Here is a 20,960-nt window from a genome sequence, read left to right as displayed (position 1 = left end):
GCAAACCAAAAATAAAAAAACTAGAAAAAAGGTCAAAAAATTATGAGAGACCACACTTAAGGAGAATTTAGTACTGTTTTGGAAATTTTTTCAAATTTCTACAAACTTTTTTTTTGGTTGGACAAATGATTCTTATATTTTCCATATAACTGTTCTTATAAAAATGTTCAAACAAAATGAGGGTTTTGAAATATAAACAGAGTTCTTTTTTGAGACATTTTTGTTTGTAACATTTCTCTCTTTCTTATAATCAGGTGAAAATGAAATCCTTTCAACTCTGCGAGCCATTTCAAGGAAGAATCTGATCTGGAGATCATACATTGGCATGGGCTATTATAACTGCTCAGTGCCCCAGGCAATTTTGCGGAACTTATTGGAGAACTCAGGATGGTAAAGTATCTCTGAAAGAACAGGAATACTATCATTTGCTTAATTCTCCCCATCTTCCATCTTTCCTCATGGTGTTTAAGAACCTACTCATTGACACCTGCTCCCAAGTGCTATCTTCAGGAACTTGTCTGGCTTGAGAAATTTCCTTGCTCAAATGTTGAGGAAATAGAAACTTTCCACTTTTATTCCCAAAAATTCTTCTAGCACCTGAAATTGTCAATACTGGTAACATCTTCCTCTCTGCAACTAATTTGTCTTTGAAAGTCAATACAGGGTGTGGGCAGATCCAGGACATTATTCCTCTTTGGAGACCTTGGGATTTCAGGCTATGTCTGAGCTCACTCAGTCTGTTTTGGACCCTGGAAGAGACTACACTGTGCACTGTCAGGGTTATAAGAAGGCAGAGAAACATGTCTCCTCTCCCTTCATATTCCAAGTTCACAATCTACTGAAAAGAAGCCATGGTATTAGATAAATGGAGATCATAATACCAGCTTTGTTCCCAGCGTGTGTTCTGTAGAAATGCTCTTCTAGTAGAGATAAGAGAAGGATCAGAGCTGTTTATGTCGTTACTTGTTCCCATCTCTCCAATCAGATAAGTTACTCTGCCTCTTCTAGGTTTGCATGCCTGTCTATCCAAACCGCTGAGTCCCCTGGCTACTCCAGTGCTCTCTAACCGGGCAAAACTGAAAATGCTTCTGCATTTGAAGGAAAACCCCTAGTCATTTCCATGCTATTTGCTGTTTGATATAAAGAACCAAATAGAGGTCACATCCCATTGCTGTAGGAGGTACTTTGGTGATTACTTGACATGCAGACATCACAGTTCAAAAAGTGTCTAAGGGCAGATAAGAGCATCTACTTAAGTCCACGGGCTAATAATGTCTAACTGTAGACCAGGACAGGTAGGGACCCCAAGCCTTTCTTTTCCTCCTTTTTAGATAAGTACCATTTTATATACCAGAATCTTTGAATTGAAACTATTTCAAATGATGCCTTAGTCTTTTTTTTTTTTTTTAAGATTTATTTATTTGAAAGTCAGAGTTACACAGAGAGAGGAGAAGCAGAGAGAGAGAGAGAGAGAGAGAGAGAGAGAGAGAGAGAGAGAGAGGTCTTCCATCCAATGGTTCACTCCCCAATTGGCTGCAATGGCCGGAGCTGTGCCAATCTGAAGCCAGGAGCCAGGAGCTTCTTCCAGGTCTCCCATGTGGGTGCAGGGGCCCAAGGACTTGGGCCATCTTCTACTGCTTTCCCGGGCCACAGCAGAGAGCTGGATTGGAAATGGAGCAACCAGGACTTTAACCGGTACTCATATGGGATGCCGGCGCTTCGGACCAGGGCGGTAACCTGCTGCGCCACAGTGCCGGCTCCAGTCTTTTTTTTTTTTTTAATATTTATTTTATTTATTTGAAAGTCCTATTTAGAGGGACAGAGAGAGAGCAACAGAGACAGAGAGAAACGTCTTCCATTCACTAGTTTATTCCCCAAATGGTTGGAGTGGCTGGGGCCGAGCCAGGCTGAAGCCAGGAGCTAGAAGCCTCTTCCAGATCTCCCACACAGATGGCAGGGGCCCAAGCACTTGAGCCATCCTCTGTTGCTTTCCCAGGCCATTAGCAGGGAGCTGAATAGGAAGTGGAGCAGCCTGGACTCAGCCAGCACCCATATGAGATGCTGGCACTGCAGACAAAGTTTAATCATCTAGCCACTGCACCAGGCCCTATGCCTTAGTCTTAAAAGGAAGAATTTTTATTTGAGAATATAGACTGGACTTATTCTGAAACTATAAACTAGACACTAGAGTGGGGGATGGTAATTATTTATTCCTAGGGTGTGTGTGTGTGTGTGTGTGTGTGTATGTGTGTTTGTTTTAAATTAGTTTTCTCTTTCAATATATGTGAAAGGCAGAGTTGTAGAGAGAGAGGGAAAGAAAGAAAGAGAAGTATTCTTTTTGCTGGTTCACTCCCAAAAAGACAGCAACAGCCAGGGCCAGGCCAAGCAGAAGCCAGGAGCCAGGAGCTTTATCCAGGTCTCCCATGTGGGTGCTGGGGCCCAAGCTTTTGAACCATCTTTCACTGCTTTCTCAGGCACATTAGTGGGGAGCTGGATTGGAAGTGGAGCAGCCAGGACTCAAACTGGCACCAGTGTGGGAAGCTGATACTGCAGGCTTCAGGTGGCATCTCAACCCCTTAAGGGCCCCTTAATTAGTTTTTTTAAAGAGATAACTTTAATTTCTAGTAAGACTGTTATGAAGTGAGGATAGAGTAAGTGATTGTCTCTGTAATTCAAAGGTTATTAGGACAAGATGCAGAGGTTGTCTTTCAGATTAACATACATAAAGGTCAACTTCAGTAAAGGGAAGGTGGTCTTATTTGAATGTTACAAAATGTAATTTCCTCAACAGGAATTCTTCAAATACCCAAGCACATACTCCAAATAAATAAATAAATAAATAAGTCTTTAGAATTCACTTAACATTTTATATCTTCTGGGTACTTTTCTATAAATGCAAATATAGTCCTGGTGGGTAAGGGTGCTCTGCCTGGTTGCTTTGTGTTACATATTTGTAGGAGTTACTTTTGTTGGCATAATCACTACTGCACTGCCATTCCTACCCATAACTTTCATTTTCAGTGTGCTTTCACTCTCTAATTAATAAAACTAGTTTTTCTGCTTTGTGTGTATGTATGAATGTGTTGCATTGCTGAAGGCTTCTTCTTCACTATGGTAGTAGTAAAAATGTGAATGGTAAATGTCAAGGTTGATTTCAAAAGCAAATGGCCCATCTTTCTTCCCATTTTAAAAAGCCGTAAGAGTACATGAATGGGCCACAGCATTCCAGCAATCAGAATACTAGCCAGCAACCTCTGCTGTTGGTGGCTATGCAGAATATTGGATATATTGCTTCTTGGCTGTAAGCGAATGTGTTCATTTACTTTAGGAGCAGCTAGCATTTGGAGAGGGAGACAGTGTTGGTTTATGTTTTTGAGTCCCTGTTTTTGTGTACATTTAAAATTTCTTTCCATTCCGCGAAAGCTGATCTGAACCAGAGAGTGATAATTGTACCCTGCCAGTGCTGATAGAGAGGGCTGCGCACACAGGGTGGTAGACTTCATATTATCATCCTTCTGAATAGTTTCCATAGAGATGGAACCAACAAATTCCGGTGACGTGAGGTGAAAGTAAATGGCAACATAGCCTGGAAAGAATACAAACATTGGGCCTCTTAAAAAAAGATTTACATCAGGTCCAGAATTAATTTTATGGGATCTTCAGTTCCAAATTTTCAACTGCTGATAACATCAGTGACTAATATCAGAACCTTTATATTTTCACTGTGGCCATTTCTATTTTGTATAATTTTATCACCAGGATTGAAATGAGAAAATCTCATGAGTGTCTTATTGCAAACCCCTGCTACCTCCTTCCTTCCCAATTCCAAAAGAAATTCACAGACAAGATGATAGAGAATACAGATTATTTTGGAATCAATATTCATGCCATGTTGAATATATCAGGTATCATATCTGACCTGAACTAAATGCCTTCCTAGATATGCAAATAGTTTTTGTATATTAAAATATCTGAAAAAAAGTAATTGAGTTAATCTGTTGGAACATAGACATTATAGATCGCAAACACATGTTTTTAAGTCACTATGTTTTATCTAATTGAGGCAAGCAAACACATATACACAACAGCATGCTGTTTGGCAGCATTTTTCTCCTGAAATAAGGGTTTATTTATTATCCATTGGCATAAGACTCACTGACCTGAGTCTTTTCATAGATCATTGTTTTTAAATTTTTTGTTAATTTAATTGAAAGAAGGGAGACTGAACATGTTTCCATCTGCTAGTTCCCTCCCAAATGTCCACAATGGCTGGGGCTTAGCTGGGCTGAAGCAGAGAGCTTGATCTAGCTCTAACATGTGGGTGGCAGAAATCCAATTACTTGAAGATGGAATTAAGAGCCAGAGCTGGGTATTGAATCTATCTACTCCAATATGGAACAAATATATTTTTTTAAAGATTTATTTATTTATTTGAAAGTCAGAGTTACACAGAGATAGGAGAGGCAGAGAGAGAGATCTGCCATCCAATGGTTCACTCCCCAATTGGCCACAGTGGCCGGAGCTGCGCCGATCTGAAGCCAGGAGCCAGGAGCTTCTTCCAGGTCATCCATGTGGGTGCAAGGGCCCAAGGACTTGGGCACCATCTACTGCTTTCCCAGGCCATAGCATAGAGCTGGATCGGAAGAGGAGCAGCCAGGACTAGAACTGGCGCCCATATGGGATGCCGGCACTTCAGGCCAGGGTGTTAACCCGCTGAGCCACAGCGCCGGCCCCACAAATATTTTAAACACTTTTTTTTTTTTTTTTAAGATGTATTTGAAAGGCAGAATTATAGAGAGGCAGAGGCAGAGAGAGAGAGAGTGAGGTCTTCCATCCACTGATTCACTTCCCAGATGGCCTTAACTGCTGGAGCTGTGCTGATCCAAAGCCAGGAGCCAGGAGCTGCTTTCAGGTGTCCCATGCAGGTGTAGGGGCCCAAGGACTCGGACATCTACTGCTTTCCCAGGCCATAGCAGAGAGCTGGATCAGAAGAGGAGCATCTGGGTCTTCAACTGGTGCCTCTATGGGATGCCAACACTGCAGGTGGTGGCTTTACCCGCTATACCACAGCACTGCCGCCTACTTTTTTTTTTTTTTTTTAAGATTTATTTTATTTATTTAAAAGTCATTTACAGAGAGAGGTAGAGACAGAGAGAGAGAGAGAGGTCTTACATCTGCTGGTCCACTCCCCAGATAGCTGTAATGGCTGGAGCTGAGCCAATCCAAAGTCACATTTAGTTATTTATTTGAAAGGCAGAGATACAGAGAGAGGAGAAAGAGAGAGAGAGAGAGAGGGAGGGAGATCTTCCATCTACTGGTTCACTTCCCACATGGCCATTATGGCCAGAGCTGGGCCAGTCTGGAGCCAGGGGCCAGGAGTTTCTTCTAGGTCTTCATTTGGGTGCAGGGGTGCAAGGATTGGGCCATCCTCTGCTGCTTCCCGAGGCACATTAGTAGGGAGCTGGATGGGAAGTAGAGCAGCTGGGACTCTAACTGGTGCCCATATGGCATGCTGGTGCTGCAGGCCCCGGCTTAAACCCACTGCACCATAGTGCTGCCTGCACCCCATCACTGTTAAAAGCATTAATCCCTGGTTTATTTCAGTAGTATAAAAAAGCCTGTAGATTTTAAATGCTTACAAGTAAATGGAGTGGGAGCATTTATCATTTTTATAAAACAGTAATTTTATTTATTTTTATTTGAAAGTCAGAGAGCCAGAAACAGAGAGATCTTCCTATCCACTGAGTTTGTGAAGCCAGGAGCCCAAGACTCAAACCAAGTCTCCCAAGTGTATAGCAAGGACCCAAGTATTTGAGCCATCACTGCTGCCTACGTGGGTGCATCTTAACAGGAAGCAGGACTTGGAAGAGGAGCTGGAACTTGAACCCAGGCACTCCTATATAGGATGTGGGCATCCCAATTGGCATTTTAATTTTGTAGGCAAATTTGTGCCCTAAAACAGAAATTTTAAAGCCCCCTACCTTTAGCACTGCTAATTGCTAATTAACATTACCCTCGTCTTTAACTTATGAATGGGTTGCATAAAGAGAGGAATGTTGAACCAAGGGAAGGAGGGCAATATAAACCCCAGTGTTTATAATTGAATAGACAACACAGTCCCAGGAATGAAGGACTGTGCTTGTGAAGTTTGGAACTGTTCCTATAGGTAATGGGGATATATCAGAGATATTTCAGCAGGGAAATCAAATACATACTTCTGTACCTCAAATATTAGATAATTTCCTATTTTTAAGCACCATGCTAGGCTAGTAAAACAATAAAGAAAAGGATGGATATTGGACATTAGGAGGAAGGTTAATGGGAACGTGTAGTTGTTTGGGGCTAAAATGCTTTTTTTTTTTTTTTAATTTAAGAGGCAGAGTTAAGACAGAGAGAGGGAGTGACAGAGAGATCTTCCATCTGCTGGGCTGATCAGGAGCCAGGAGCTTCCTCCAGGTCCCCAATGTGGCTTCAGGAGCCCAAGCAAGGGCTGTCCTCCACTGCCTTCCCAGGCCAGTAACAGAGAGGTGGATTTGAAGAAGAGCAGCCGGGTCACAAACTGGCGCCCATATGGGATTCTGGCACCATGGGCGGAGGCTTAACCTACTATGCAGAGCACTAGTCCCTGAGGCTAAGATCTTTTTTTTAAAGATTGATTTTATTTTACTTGAAAGTCACAGTTACACAGAGAGAGGAGAGGCAGAGAGAGAGAGAGAGAGAGAGAGAGAGGTCTTCCGTCTGCTGGTTCACTCCCCAGATGGTTGCAACGGCTGGAGCTGCGCTGATCCGAAGCCGGGGCCAGGAGCTTCTTCCAGGTCACCCATGTGGGTACAGTGGCCCAAGGACTTGGGGCCGTCTTCTACTGCTTTCTCAGACCATAGCAGAGAGCTAGCTCGGAAGTGGAGCAGCGGGTCTCGAACTGGTGTGCATATGGGATGCCAGCACTGCAGGTGGCGGCTTTACCCGCTATGCTACAGTGCCGGCCCCAGAGGCTAAGATTTTTAAAATACTTGAGTATTGGCAGAATAGTGATACCTTTGAAGGGATAGGAATATTCAAGAAGAAAAACTTTGGAGCCTAATTGGGGAAAGAACAGGGAATATGAAACCTATTAGGATGTGATGAACTTACAGAAGAAAATATTTTTAAATAGAACTATCTAATATTTAAGTAGAACTGTGAATAAATCCTTTGGTAAAGGTCTATCAGTGTGTTCTCTTTAAAAGATTGTTTTAAAAAAAAAGAGGGAACACTTTTGAAGAGCCCAAGGGTCATTGAGAATGCTAATTGTATGTTACATTTTAAAACATATGCAGGCGCTGCCGCTCACTAGGCTAATCCTCCGCCTGCAGCGCCGGCACACCAGGTTCTAGTCCCGGTTGGGGCGCTGGATTCTGTCCCGGTTGCTCCTCTTCCAGGCCAGCTCTCTGCTGTGACCCGGGAGTGCAGTAGAGGATGGCCCAAGTACTTGGGCCCTGCACCTGCATGGGAGACCAGGAGAAGCACCTGGCTCCTGGCTTTGGATCAGTGCGATGCGCCGGTCACAGCGCGCCGGCCGCGGCGGCCATTGGAGGGTGAACCAATGGCAAAGGAAGACCTTTCTCTCTGTCTCTATCTCTCACTGTCCACTCTGCCGTTAAAAAAAAAAAAAAAATGCAGAGGTTGGTGTTATAGTAGATAGAGCATGTTCAGCTTCCGCTTTCAACACCAGAATGTTTGAGCATTGCTCTTTCTTTTCCTACTGTGTATTCTATGTCTATCTTTATGGACAAACTGAATCTTTCCTGTTTATCACATAAACCAGCAGGTATGTGTGTATGCTTTTGTGTGTGTATGTGTGTGTTTATGTGTCAAAAAATGATTCTGAATTAATCAGAGTTGCATGTTAACCAGGCAATCTAAGCATATGGCAGAAGTAGCGCTGTGTCTGTTTTCATAGTGACAAGCCATGTGTGAAGGTCTTGTCTGATCTGAGATTACAGCTGCCCATTGTCTATGCCTTTTGTATGACCCCATTTGTGCTTAGATTCCCATTTTATTTGCCTGCACCAAGTATTATGTGTCTCATTCATTCCAGTTCACTGCCCACTTAGAATCTGGCAAACTAGTTTACAGTTGCTAGGTCAGTTTGTTGAAGAAGTTGATGAGCAAAACTTTATTCTGCTATATATAGGCACACATTATTGCATTAATAAAACCTTTAGGTAAAGTCTTGACATTTTTCCACGTGCTAAGACAACTTCTCCACCTACTCCCCATCCAAGATAAGATACTAAGCAAAACCAAACAAAACAGTGGGATAAAAAAATACTGATTTCAAAGTCTTTTTTAAAAGAAAGAAAAGAAGAGTGGAAATATCCTGAACATGATTACCAGAAGAAGAAAGGAAAAGGGTCTGAAAAAATGAAAAACAAAGCCAAACAAATAAATGACCTGAAACTTTTCCTTAAAACTCTCAAGAACAGTATATATATGAACTGTTATCAGTCTGTGCAATGGTGTGGAACTATTTGGCCCACAGTCACAGTCAGAATGAATGGATTTTTGATGAAAAAGTTGTTCTCTCACAAATCCTCAGTCATCCTTCATTCTATAACTTATTTTCTTTAAAACATTTATGACTCTAAAATTAATTCACTTATTTGTTGCCTCTTTTCCATTTGAATACCTGAGATCAGAGACTCCTTCCCATCTTACTTATGAATCCATAATAGTTATTGGCACTTAGCAAGGAATGAGTGAAGGAATGAAGAAAAGGATAAAGAAACTGAGTGAGTTAACTTCCACATCCAAAGCCACATTCATAGTTAACATCTTGAGGACCTGAAATCAGTATCCTTGTCTGCTCTACCTTCTAATCGTTTCTATTTGTGAATTTTGATAGCTATTGAATTAACTTCCATAAGTAACTAGGTAATGAGAATTCTCAAATAGAGCCTATGAATTTGCTAGGGGCTCATAGAACTTTTGCTTAATATAAAAGCAAAAATTAAAAAAATATTTTGGGTGTTAGATACTAGATTCTTGGGTGCTTTCCTATTGAGAACTGTGATTGAAGTGTTCTTTTGTCCAGAGGAAAGAAACTAGAAAGTGAAATTTCTGCTTATAATATCATAAGCAGGCTCTAGTGGATTTTAAGAGCTGATTTACAATGGAACACATATATGCAATCAGGTCATTAAAATAGCAATGTAAGATTTAAACATTGTAGAGTGGTGGAAAAATAAGCACAAAGTTAATATTGTTACTGTGATTCAGATCTGAGCTTTTGAAAGGGAAACTTACTGATATGTTATATAATTCCTAAGAGAATCAAACTTAATTTTCATAAACTAAGTTCCAAAATGAAGGCATTTTGGGAACTTCTCTGAATAGTGGAGGCACAGTGTGGACAGAGCCTTTTGTTTCCCTCACAGGATCACCCAGTATACTCCGTACCAACCAGAGATATCTCAGGGAAGGTTGGAGAGTTTACTCAACTACCAGACCATGGTATGTGACATGACAGGCATGGACACAGCCAATGCATCCCTGTTGGATGAGGCGACTGCAGCTGCAGAAGCAATGCAGCTGTGCTACAGGTGAGCTTCAGTCTGAGATTCCCTCTGAATGAGTGGTGTCCCCAAGTCTTTCTCCTGCCATTTGGGCAAGATCCACTATCTCCGGCAGTTCCCAGTGATTTGTCCACACATGCATGTATACAAGTACATACATGCACATGCACAAACATACATACACACTTGTATGTAATAGACATTGTATCAATATTAGTTTGGGTAGAAAAAATGACCTGAAATAAGTGGTTTTTAAAAAGTAAATTTAGGGGGAACAGCATTGAGGCACAGCAGGTCAAGTCGCCTCATGTCAAATCTCTGCCTACAACACTAGCATCCCATATGAGCGCTAGTTCAAATCCTGGCTGCTCCACTTCCAATCCAACTCCCTACTAAAGTGCCTGAGAAAGCAGCAGAAGATGGCCCACGTGCTTGGGCCCTGCCACCCGTGGAGGAGACCCTGATGGAGTTCCAGATTCCTATCTTCAGTTTGGCCCAGCCCTGCCTGTTGTGGCCATTTGGGAAGTGAACCAGTGGGTGGAGGATATCTCTTCTATGTCTTTCCCTCTCTGTTTATAATTCTGCCTTTCAAATAAATAAATCTTTTTTTCAGAAAGCTACCTTTAGGGCAGGTATTGTGGTGCTGCAGGTTGGGCTGCCATTGGGATGCCAGTGTCTCATATCAGAATGCCTGGTTTGAGCTCAGGTTATTCTGCTTCTGATCCAGCTTACTGCCAGTGTGCATGGGATTCACCAGTGATGGCTCAAATACTTGGGTCCCTGACACCCATGTGGGAGACTTGAAGGAGTTCTGGGGTTCTGGCAGTGGCCTGACCCACCGCCATGATGTGGGTTTTGGGGAATGAGCAAGTAGATGGTAAAAGAAGTAAATAAATACAAAGCCACTATTGTCTAGCATTGTATAAGGATTTTTATGGTAATCCTGAGATATTATCAAGGGCCCATGCTCCTGTCTCTGCCATCTTTAAGTATTTTTTTTTTTAATTTATTTGAAAGGCAGAGTTGCAAAGAGAAAGGGAGAGACAGAGAGATCTTTGATCTGCTGGTTCACTCCCCAAATGGCCACAATGACTAGGGCTGGACCAAGCCAAAGCCAGGAGCTAGGAGCCTGATTCCGGTTTCCCATATGGGTGGCAGGGGCTTAAGTCCTTGGGCCATCCTCTGTTGCTTTCCCAGGCACATTAGCAGGGAACTGAATCAGAAGTGGAGCAGCTGGACTGGAATGGGTGCTTATATGAGATACTGGCATGGCAGGCAGGTGCTTAACCTTCTGTACCACAATATCGGCCCCTCTCTCTGCTGTCTTTAGTGAGTTTTTCATTCTCATGGATACAAGATTAACTGCTGGAGCATAGCCATGACATCTGCACTCAGGAGGACAAAAAGGCAAATGGTAGCGGTGACTTATTGCTAAACTATCCCTTCTGAAAAAGTGTTTTGGAAGCCTGTGCTCAACAGCTTTCACTTACACTTCACTGACCACACACACACACCCCTTCTTTTAAAGACTCATTTATTTATTTGAAAGGCAGAGTTATAGAGAGGCAGAGGTAGAGAGAGAGACAGAGAGAGAGAAAGAGAGGTTTTCCATCCACTGGTTCACTCCCCAAATGGCCGCAACTGCCGGAGGTGGGCCAATCTAAAGCCAGGAGCCTGGAGCTTCTTCCAGGCCTCTAATACGGGTGCAGGGGCCCAAGGACCTGGACCATCTTCTCCTTTCCCAGGCCATAACAGAGAGCTAGATTGGAACTGGAGCAGCTAGGATTTGAATCAGCACCCATTTGGGATACTGGCACTGCAGGGCAGCGACTTTACCCACTATGCCAAAGCACCGGCCCAGCCACCACTTTTTATAGGTGGCCTGGGTAAACTGGATTTAAATTTTTAAAAATTTTATTTGAAAGATAGCGAGAGAGAGAAAGGGAGAAGGACAGAGATCTTTTATGTGCTTTTTCATTTCCCATATGCCTGCAACAGCCAGGGCTGGGCCAGGCCAGCCTGAAACTTAATCTGGATCTCCCCCATGAGAGGTAGGGGACCCAGTTACTTAAGTCATCATTTGCTACCTTCAAGGGTGTACATTAGTAGGAGGTGGATGAGCTGAGACTTGAACCAGATAGTTGGATATGGAATGCAGCATCACCCATAGAAAGTTAACTGCAGTTCCAAACAGCAATCCCTGAAGTGGCAGTTTTTAGATGGCCATATTGCTCTGTTACTAGGGGTGAAGGGATATTGGGTAGTAACTGACAATCTGCAATGTAATATAAAATACTCATAAATAATTGCTCTCTTTCATGACAAGTGTTGTTCTTGGGTTATAGTAATATTTACAGCTTGTCTCCTAACCCTATTTTACAATATTGTGAACATTTAACCATTTCATTAGCCAGTTTTCTAGACTAAGATCTGTTCCATGGTAGTACACTCTTGAATGAAAATACCATAATTAGTTTAACCTCTCACCTTTATTGTGAGACATTTAGTTTATTCCCAACTTTTACTGTTAATCGTTATACTTCATATGTATCCTTATAATAAATCTTTGTCAAAACTTCTGATTATTTCCTGAGGATCTATTGCTGGAAATAGTTACTAGGTCATGGTACATAGTTAACAATTGTTCTCCAGTTCCTCTCTTTCCTTTATTCTCGTGAGTACATTGGAGCATACCTTAGTGGTAGAATTCTCTTGTAGTTGATCCTCTGGTTGACAAATACATCACATTCATGATGTGTCTGTCTGAGGCTTGCATTTCTGGCCCATTAAATGCCCATGTAAGCCCCTTTCTTGGCTTATATAAACTTAGCAATGAGGGGAAGTGTGATCCTCAAACTCACTCATCACTCTGGTACATTGCACTCATAGACCCTTCTGCTTCCTGAGCAGCCTTAGGGAATGGGTTCAGGTTTTTTCTCCTTGCAGGGATGGATACCACAAAGGAATCCCATCCACCCGCTTCTCCAGTTATTACTCTCCATTTTTCACTATTTTTCATTTTCACTAATTTTCATTTTCCCTTTTTTGTTCTCACCTTCTCACTGCTCTCTCATCTTCCTCTTCCCTCCTTTTTTTTTTTTTTTAAAGATGTTAGGCTTTAGGATTTTAGGGTTTGCTGAAGGTGAGGAGGCAAAAGTAGAAAAGTTAAAGTAGAAAATACTTTATTTTTATGGGGGACAGAATAGGAGGCATAGAGAGGGTAGGGGCTGAGGCTGCCTGAACAGAGGGCAGGGGGTTTCGAGGCAGGCTTCATTTCATTTGAGCAGCAGGCGGAGTCCCATCAACTTAGGGGAGGTGCAGGGTACCACATTGACCCTGATAAGATGGGTGGGAAACATGCAGAAAGGTTCCTTGGTGACCTTTACAATGCATTGTCTTAGCAATTTGGAATGTCTCAGGTGTAGATTATCTGTACCCAGTTTCTTAGGGCTTGGGGAGTAACCCAATGGTTCCTTTCTTTTTTTTTTTTTTTTTTTTTTTTTTTTTGACAGGCAGAGTTAGACAGTGAGAGCGAGAGACAGAGAGAAAGATGTTCCTTTTCTGTTGGTTCACCCCCCAATGGCCGCTGTGGCCGGTGCGCCGCACCAATCCAAAGCCAGGAGCCAGGTGCTTCCTCCTGGTCTCCCATGCAGGTGCAGGGCCCAAGTACTTGGACCATCCTCCACTGTACTCCCGGGCCACAGCAGAGAGCTGGCCTGGAAGAGGAGCAACCGGGACAGAATCTGGCGCCCCAACTGGGACTAGAACCCGGGGTGCCGGTGCCGCAGGCGGAGGATTAGCCTAGTGAGCCGCAGCCTCGGCCCCAATGGTTCTATCAGGCGTCAGTGGCTAAATAGGTTCTAACAGAAAATTTATTTATTTATTTGAAAGACAGAGTTACAGAGAGAGAGAGAGAGAGGAGTGAGAGTGTGAGATCTTCCATCTACTGGTTCACTCCACAAATGGCTGCAACAGCCGGGGCTGGGGCAGGCCAAAGCCAAGAGCCTGGAACTTCATCCTGGTCTCCCATGTGAGTAGCAGGGTTCCAAGCACTTAGACCGTCTTCTGCTTTCCCAGGCCCATTAGCAAGGAGCTGGATCAGAAATGGATCTCAAACCAGTGCTCATACGGGATGTGGAATCGCAGGCAGCAACTTAATCTGTTGTGCAATAATACCAGTCCCCTGCCTCTTTATCTGAAAGCTTTCATCTCACAAAGCAGAAGCTCTGAGGGCTTTCTATTTGCTGGTACAGGGTTTGTCCTAAACTGTTTAGTATTAATGGGCTGCTCACATTCTGCAAATGTTAGATTTGCTTCCTCTTAATTATCAGTCCTTTGAGCCAAAAGAACTTAGATGCATGCTTTTTATCTTAAGCAAAAATTTTTAAAGTAGCAGTGATTTTTGTCTCTACCTCTGATCATTTAAGCTTAGGTAGCTCTATTCTCCAGTTGTATTTAGATTCAAACTATGAAGAGCATTGTGCATTGTGTAATTAATCACGTTCATATTTCCTCCTCTATTAAATATATGTTTATCATAGAAGTAATTATTGGTACATAACTTTTAAAAATGCATGCAATCAAGCAGGATATAATGAAAAGTAAAACTTGCTGGTTCACTAGTCCTAGTCCATTGAGGAAGGCACTATTGACTGTTCGTTGTGTATCTTTCCAGGAAATTAAATGTACAGCAGGATACACATGTATCCCACTTCCCTTTTCTTTTGATCCAGATGTGCTCATGATATGCAAATTGTTAAACATCCCTGCCAGTTTTCTTTTCTGGAATTATGGGTGGAGAACTCCCAGGATTTGGGTCCTACTCTGCTCCTACAATAACTGAGTGCCCCTGCATGCTTCATAACCTGAATTATTTCCCTCTTATGTCGAGTGAGGACACAGGGTTTGAGAAAAGCTCTGAATTACTCGTTTGTCAGTAACATCCTAAGATGTTTTATTCAGAAGAGTTAATTTTTACATTTTCACTTGTACCAAATCATTTCCCTTTTCTTCTTTATTTTCCCTCATGGTATAATTTTTAAAAATTTGAGGCATTTTAAGGGTGATTTTGCTGAATGGATTAAAATGAGAATTGGAATTAAGTAGAATTCTAGTCAGTAAATGTCAGTAGTCACTGATGACTCAGTATTTTTTATACTACGCTCGCATTTTCCCTAAGTACCACATTTGCTTTGCGTTCTAAAAGGTTACTCTGATTTCTTTGAATTTCATGTTCAAATGTGCTTTTTCTTTTGAACAGACACAACAAGAGGAAGAAATTTTTTGTTGACCCTCGTTGTCACCCCCAGACAATAGCTGTCATCCAGACTAGAGCCAAGTAATTGATTTTATTTGTGTTTTGAACTCAGGGGTAATATGCTCATCTCTGCTATTTCTTTCTCTCACTTTCACTTATTGGAGGTGAATCTGGTTTAAATTGGCGTTGTTCAGTTTTGCTTTCCCTGTAACTTTATTCCAGGGATCTCTCTGGTAAGTAAACTGTGTCAGAATTGAGCAGGAAATATTATAGATTTAGATGCCTTTATTATTTCATTTTTCTAAGTAAGAAGAAAATTAGATATTAAATTCATTTCAACAATGTTTCAGAAAATTTGAAAAATAGAGGAAAATATTTGAAAAATACTGTTAGTATGCACAATACCTTCATGTAGTTGCTGTAGATTAAGGTATTATATTTTTTTAATGCTATAATCAGGCAAAAGAAACATGGCACAACCACCACCTTTTGCTTTCTCCTTTGTAACAGTTGGGCTTTCTTACCCTCAACATATATTTCCATCCCTTCAGTGGAGTTTTCTGACATATAATTGATATTATATACTTTAGGATTCTGAGAAGTTCTTGCTCATGTTACTGATGATTTTTCATTCACCTAAGACTGCTCTAAGGTGAAAGCGGTGATGGCTTTGTAGATACAGGTATAGGTTTTGATGAGAGTTGTAACCATTGAAGACAGGAATAAACTCTGAGCTGTTGGTTGCATTTGAGTTGGTGTGATGCACTGTTTATTCTGAAGGGTCAGGTGTGGAATGGGGTGAGAAGACCTTTTCCCTTGTCAAAGCATGATGATTCTTTGTCCATCTTTCCAGATACAATGGAGTCCTCATTGAGCTAAAGTTACCACATGAAATGGACTTCAGTGGAAAAGATGTCAGTGGAGTCTTGTTTCAGTACCCAGACACCGAGGGGAAGGTAGAAGACTTCACAGAGCTTGTGGAGAGAGCTCACCAGACTGGGGTAGGCAAACCTTCCATGTGGGGATCCCTTGAGGTATGTCTCAACATCTGTCTCCCTTCCTTCTCGTCACTTCCTGTCGCTTCCCTTCCCTCTCTTCCTTCATTCCTTTTCTTTCTCTCTTTCTTTCTTTTTCTGTCTGTCTGTCTGTTCTCTCTCTTCTTCATTCTTTCAATTTCTTTACTATAATCACATGGAATAGTAAGACTGTCCCACCTGCCTCCTTCAAATTTGTTTTATTCACTGATTCCTGTCATGGTAGACAATCAGCAAATAGTGTTTGAAAAAATGAATGAGTAAATGGAGTCGACAGAATATGAACCAGTTCTTCAAGTTTGCCTAGAGTTGAGATAATTTACTCTCCCACTACTCTTGGGGGAAAGGTAATAATCATGTCCCTTTTCCCCTATTTCCTTTCTAGAGCCTGACATGCTGTGCTACTGATCTTTTAGCCTTGTGTATCTTGAGGCCACCCGGAGAATTTGGGGTAGACATAGCTCTGGGCAGCTCACAGAGATTCGGAGTGCCGCTGGGCTATGGGGGACCTCATGCAGCATTTTTTGCTGTCAGAGAAAACTTGGTGAGGATGATGCCTGGAAGAATGGTGGGAGTAACAAGGTAAAGCAGCTCTTGTTCTTCCTCCTCTTTTATTGTGATTATGATTTTCCCTATTCCATCTCCTGATCAAAAAAGTCACTAATTTCTCTCAGAATTTAACTGGCCCATGTTGAGTTGACTAAGGAAATGTACACAGTCAGAAGAGATGATCTCTTTGGGTTATGAGTCAGTGCTTCTCAAACACTGTGTGTACCTATTTGAAAAGCTATAATATAGAATTTACTATATATTAGTATTTTTAAAAGATTTATTTATTTATTTGAAAGTGGGAGTTACAGAGAAAGAGGAGAGGCAGAGAGAAGTCTTCCATCTGCTGGTTCACTCTCCAATTGGCTGCGACGGCTAGAGCCACGCCAATCTGAAGCCAGGAGCCAGGAGCTTCTTCCGGGTCTCCCACATGGGTGCAGGGGCCCAAGGACTTGGACCATCTTCCACTGCTTACCCAGACCATAGCAGAGAGCTGGATCCGAAATGGAGCAGCCAGGACTAGAACTGGTGCCCATATGGGATGTTGGTGCTTCAGGCCAGGATGTTAACCCTCTGCTCCATAGCACCAGCCCCTACTATATATTAGTATTAGAGTCATAGAAGTGAATTCATTTAGGTTGGTTAAAACTTTGAGAAACTGAATATTTTAGGTATTTTTTGTGTCTAGCCAGTTTCTCAATAGTGTAATGCATACTGTTATATTAATACAGGGCCGGTGTCATGGCACAGCAGGTTAAGCCATCACTTGGGACACTCACATCCCACATCAGAGCGTCAGTTTGGGTCCTAGGTACTCTACTTCAGATCAGCTTCCTGATAATGCATTCTGGGAGGCAGCAGATGATGACTTAGTGCTTTTCCCCTGCCACTCATGTGAGAGATGGAGTATTTTCTCTCTTCCTCTCCCTCTCTCTGTTTCAAGTAGATGAAAACAAATAACCATTTTGAAAAGTAAATACAAGTGCAATGAGAGATTACAAAGCACACCATGTTGAATGTGATCCATGTTTTATCCTAGAGGCTCTTGCCACTTGGACATTTGAGTAATTTTCAAATGTACTTTGCTCTTTTTGAAAAAAAAATTATTTACTTGAAAAGCAGAGACATATAAACAGACACAGAGCTCTCCCATTGACTGCTTCACTCCCCAAAGGCCAACAATAGCTGAGACTGGGTGAGGACAAAGCCAAGAGCTCAAACTTAATCCAGGTCTCCCACCTGGATAGCAGGGACCAACTACCTAAGCCATCATCTGCTGCCTTCTAGGATATGCATTAGCAGGAGGCTGGAATTGGGAATGATGGCATCCTAAGTCCTGTCTTAACCACTGCATCAAATGCCCCTTTTTCAAGTATAGTTTCTTGAATGTTCTTCATTAATGAAACTTCAAAGATTAAGAATTTAAATGAGTGCTAGGATTATTACTGGCGAAATTTAGCATGACCTTTTTGACATTTTCTAAAAGCTAGACATAAGTTAATAAATTCGTGAATGATGTGATGGTGATATGAGATTTTGAAATTTCCTCAATCTGTATTGTAAAAGGATCTTTGCTTTTTAGTATAAAAATAAGTTTGATCAAGTTTTCTTACTTTAGCGTCTATGAGTGTCTTCTCACCAGAGGAAATCAGGCAGAGGAATTTATAATTTAAAATATTTAGTATATTAGTTATTATCAGCTGGTTTTTACAATGAACTTCTTAACTTACTAAAAAATGTATTCCAAGGACTGATAAAAAAATGATTAAGATTGTTGGATCTTGTGTTTATCCAAATTCCTAAAAATTTTATTCATTTGAATTCCTAAATTCCAAATTCCTAAAAATTTTATTCATTTGAGAGAGAGATAGATATTAGGGAAGGAGAAATTTTGTTAGATATAAATAATTAGATTATTACCATTCTTTTACCTTGTAGTCATACAGTCACTTTGTGTTTGTAGTACAGAGATTCTATTTTCCCAGATATTTCACTTTGTCTGCATTTGCCAGGAAGCTCAGGATGAAACTTAATCTTCAATCAGCATCATTGTTTTGAGCTGGGTAATGAATTAACACCCATGTAAATTTGTTGAATTCATATCAAGCTGGGAAGGAAGGAGTAAGGTCCATTTATGGAAACTCCTGATGCTGTGACTGTCTGTGCTAATTGGATGCTTTGTTTCTGGCCCAGAGATGCCACTGGGAAAGAAGTGTATCGTCTTGCTCTTCAAACGAGGGAGCAACATATCCGCAGAGACAAGGCTACCAGCAATATTTGTACAGCCCAGGTAAATCTCTCCAAGTGTTGTGTTAATGAATTTGTTAAAAAAAACATCTTTTTGTAATTTGTGACATTTCTTCATATGTACTAGTCTATATTCTCTTATTTCTTAGCTTCTACCATCACAAGTAGCTCTTTCTTTAGCTTTTCTAAAGTCAAGGGCATTGAATCAAAATTTACATTTCATTAGCATTTTATTAATATAATTTACTGTAAGATTCATTCACTTATATAGTTCAATAGTTTTATTACTTACTTGTTCATTTGAAAGGCAGAATGACAGAGCATGCACACACATACACACACACGCACAGATATCTTCTATCCACTGGTTCATTCTCCAAATGGCAGCAACAGCTGAAGCTGAGCCAGGTTCACTCCAGAAGCAGGATCTCCTTGTGGATCTCTCATGGGTGGCAGGAACTCAAGTAACTGAGCCATCATTACTGCTTCCCAGGGACAGTAGTGTGGAGCTAGGCTGAAGGTGGAATAACCAGGACTCAAACCAGTATACTTATATGGGATGCAGGTGTCTCAAATGGTGGCTTAACCCACTGTGCCACAATGCCTGGCCTAGTTCACTGCTTTTTAGTATGCTCACAAAGTTGTGAAATCTTTTTTTTTTTTTTTTTTTTTTTATTTTATTTTTTGACAGGCAGAGTGGACAGTGAGAGAGAGAGAGACAGAGAGAAAGGTCTTCCTTTGCCGTTGGTTCACCCTCCAATGGCCACCGCGGCCGGCGCGCTGCGGCTGGTACACCGCGCTGATCCGATGGCAGGAGCCAGGAGCCAGGTGCTTTTCCTGGTCTCCCATGGGGTGCAGGGCCCAAGCACCTGGGCCATTCTCCACTGCACTCCCTGGCCACAGCAGAGAGCTGGCCTGGAAGAGGGGCAACCGGGACAGAATCCGGCGCCCCAACCGGGACTAGAACCCGGTGTGCCAGCACCGCAAGGCGGAGGATTAGCCTAGTGAGCTGCGGTGCCGGCCTAAATCTTTACTATTTAGTTGCAGAACATTTTCATTCCCTAAAAGGAAGCCCTGTTCCTGTTAGGCAGTCCCCTCCCTGTTCTCTTCTGATAGTACCTGGTAACCACCAGTCTACTTTCTGAATCTATGGATTGACCTATTCTCGACATTTCATATGCATGTGATCATACATCATGTGGATTTTTGTGCCTGGCTTCTTTCATACTGAATAATGCTTTCAAGGTTTACCCATATTGCAGCCTATATTAATATTTTATTCCTTTTTTAAATGACTGAATAATTTACCATTACTTGGATATACCACATTTTGTTTACTCGTTCATTTATTCACAGATATTTCGATTGTTTTTTTTTTTTTTAAGATTTATTTATTTATTTGAAAGACTGAGTTACAGAGAGACAGAGGCAGAGAAAGATAGAGAGACAGAAAGAGGCCTTCCATCCACTGGTTCATTCCCTAGATGGCCACAGTAGCCGGAGCTACACCTATCTGAAGCCAGGAGCCAGGAGCTTCTTCTGGGTCTCCCACATGGGTGCAGGGGCCTAAGGACCTGGGCCATCTTCCACTGCTTTCCCAGGCCATATCAGAGAGCTGGATTTGAAGTGGAGCAGCAGGACTTAGAACTGGCACCCATATGGGATGCTAGCACTACAGGTGGCAGCTTTACCTGTTACGCCACAGCACCAGCCTCAGTTGTTTTTATGTTCTGAAAAAATTATTTTATTTGAAAAGCATAGAGAAAGACAAAAAGAGATCTCCCATCAACTGGCTCACTCCCCAAATGCCCATGTCAGCCAGGGCTGGGCCTGGTTAAAGCCAGACACTTGGAACACGTGTTGATCGAGGTCTCACACATGGGTGGCAGGAACCTCTCACCTGCTGCCTCTGAGGGTGTGCATCAGCAGGAAGACAGAATTGGGAGTCAGTTCAGAACTCAAATCCAGGCACTTTGATATGGGATGTGGACATCCCAAGCCATTGCTTTACTGCTGCATCAAACACCATCCCCTATTTCTACTTTTAGGCATTATAAAGCTGCTGTGAACATTGCTACACAAAGTTTTGCATGGACATGTTTTCAGTTCTCTTGGCTATATGTAGAAGTGGAATTGCTGGGTCATAAGAAAACTCTGCCTTTAACTTTTTGAAGGACTTCCAGACTGTGTTCCACAGGGGCTACAGCATGTTACATTCCCACCAGCAGTGTATGAAGATTCTAATTTCTCTACATTTTCAATAATACTTGCTATTCCCTTGACTTTTATCCCAGTGTGTATGAAGTAATACTTCATTAT

General features: G+C 41.9%; 1 protein-coding gene across 3 annotated transcripts in view; it reads left to right on the top strand.

Annotated features, from left to right (window-relative positions):
• Positions 1-20,960, top strand: part of GLDC (glycine decarboxylase) — a 142,188-nt gene that overhangs the window by 63,940 nt on the left and 57,288 nt on the right. For all 3 annotated transcript variants that reach the window (XM_051858199.2, XM_051858196.2, XM_002708098.5), the window contains 6 exons: positions 255-390; positions 9,417-9,581; positions 14,815-14,892; positions 15,665-15,812; positions 16,231-16,427; positions 18,588-18,684. In XM_051858199.2, the coding sequence (XP_051714159.1) occupies positions 326-390; positions 9,417-9,581; positions 14,815-14,892; positions 15,665-15,812; positions 16,231-16,427; positions 18,588-18,684 (750 nt within the window). In that variant the 5' untranslated portion in view covers positions 255-325. The remainder of the gene's footprint in view (positions 1-254; positions 391-9,416; positions 9,582-14,814; positions 14,893-15,664; positions 15,813-16,230; positions 16,428-18,587; positions 18,685-20,960) is intronic.

The sequence above is a fragment of the Oryctolagus cuniculus genome, chromosome 1 (assembly GCF_964237555.1).
Source record: "Oryctolagus cuniculus chromosome 1, mOryCun1.1, whole genome shotgun sequence".
In the NCBI taxonomy this organism is placed as follows: Eukaryota; Metazoa; Chordata; class Mammalia; order Lagomorpha; family Leporidae; genus Oryctolagus; species Oryctolagus cuniculus.
Note: the sequence above shows the minus strand (reverse complement) of the source record. Positions and strands in the feature narration are given on the sequence as shown.